The sequence below is a fragment of the Loa loa genome, assembly GCF_000183805.2.
Source record: "Loa loa unplaced genomic scaffold supercont3.3900, whole genome shotgun sequence".
Lineage (NCBI taxonomy): Eukaryota > Metazoa > Nematoda > Chromadorea > Rhabditida > Onchocercidae > Loa > Loa loa.
In genome coordinates this window covers 1-886 of record NW_018112077.1, presented here as the reverse complement: position 1 = coordinate 886, position 886 = coordinate 1, and the positions used below count along the sequence as shown (strand labels likewise).

The window sequence follows — 886 nt, the reverse complement described above, 5'->3', positions numbered from 1 at the left end:
CATAAATATTTCTTTTTTGTCTTAAAAGTAACATTTTTCTCATCCTTTGTCCACTTTATCATAAATATTACCTTAAATTAGCATTATTATTTTTTGCTTTTCCAGGAAATGAATCATGCATTACCGAAAACAATTTCACCATTGTTACAAACTTTTAACAGTGATGAAAAGGAGGAAAAGCCAGTAAGTGTAAAACCAAAACTACGATCAACGACAGTAATAACAACAACAACATCATCACCACAACCACTACCACCAATAACAACAACAACAACAACAACAACAACAATAATGGCAATAGCAGCAACAATAACAATAACACCTCTAACAACACAACCAGTTTTATTAAGTCGTATATCACCGGCAATAGTTTTTGCTGATGAAGCAAAACGAGCTAGAATACAGGTAAGAAAATTCGGAAAGAAAAACGAAAAATTATATTTAAAAATGCAAACAATTAATAGTTCCTGATTTCAAAAAAAAAAACGAAAAACGAAAATATTCGCTTTTGATTTTGTTCCGTTATATTACTTATTGGTTATTGCTTTAATTAAAATGACAAAAAGTAACAGCAATAATTGTCATTTCCTTCTTTACTTTTTTGTTTTTTTTCAAACCAAGATTTAGTTTCAAATAAAATGATTTAAATGGCTTAACAATATAAATATTGATTTATTTTCACGTTTTTTGATCGAATTTTCGTACCATTTTTTAAATATCAGCAATAATAATAATAATAATTAACAATAATAATAATAATAATAATAATAATAATAATAATAATAATAATAATAATAATAATAATAATAATAATAATAAACAATAATAATAATAATAATAATAATAATAATAATAATAATAATAATAATAATAATAATAATAATAA

At 22.9% G+C, this 886-nt stretch overlaps 1 protein-coding gene across 1 annotated transcript; it reads left to right on the top strand.

Moving 5' to 3' along the window:
• Positions 1-105: 105 nt before the first annotated feature.
• On the top strand, positions 106-405 carry LOAG_16076 (hypothetical protein; the record flags this gene model as incomplete). Its single annotated transcript, XM_003151563.1, has 1 exon — positions 106-405. A coding segment is annotated over one exon (300 nt), but the record flags the coding sequence as incomplete, so codon positions are not given.
• Between the last annotated feature and the right edge of the window lie 481 nt (positions 406-886).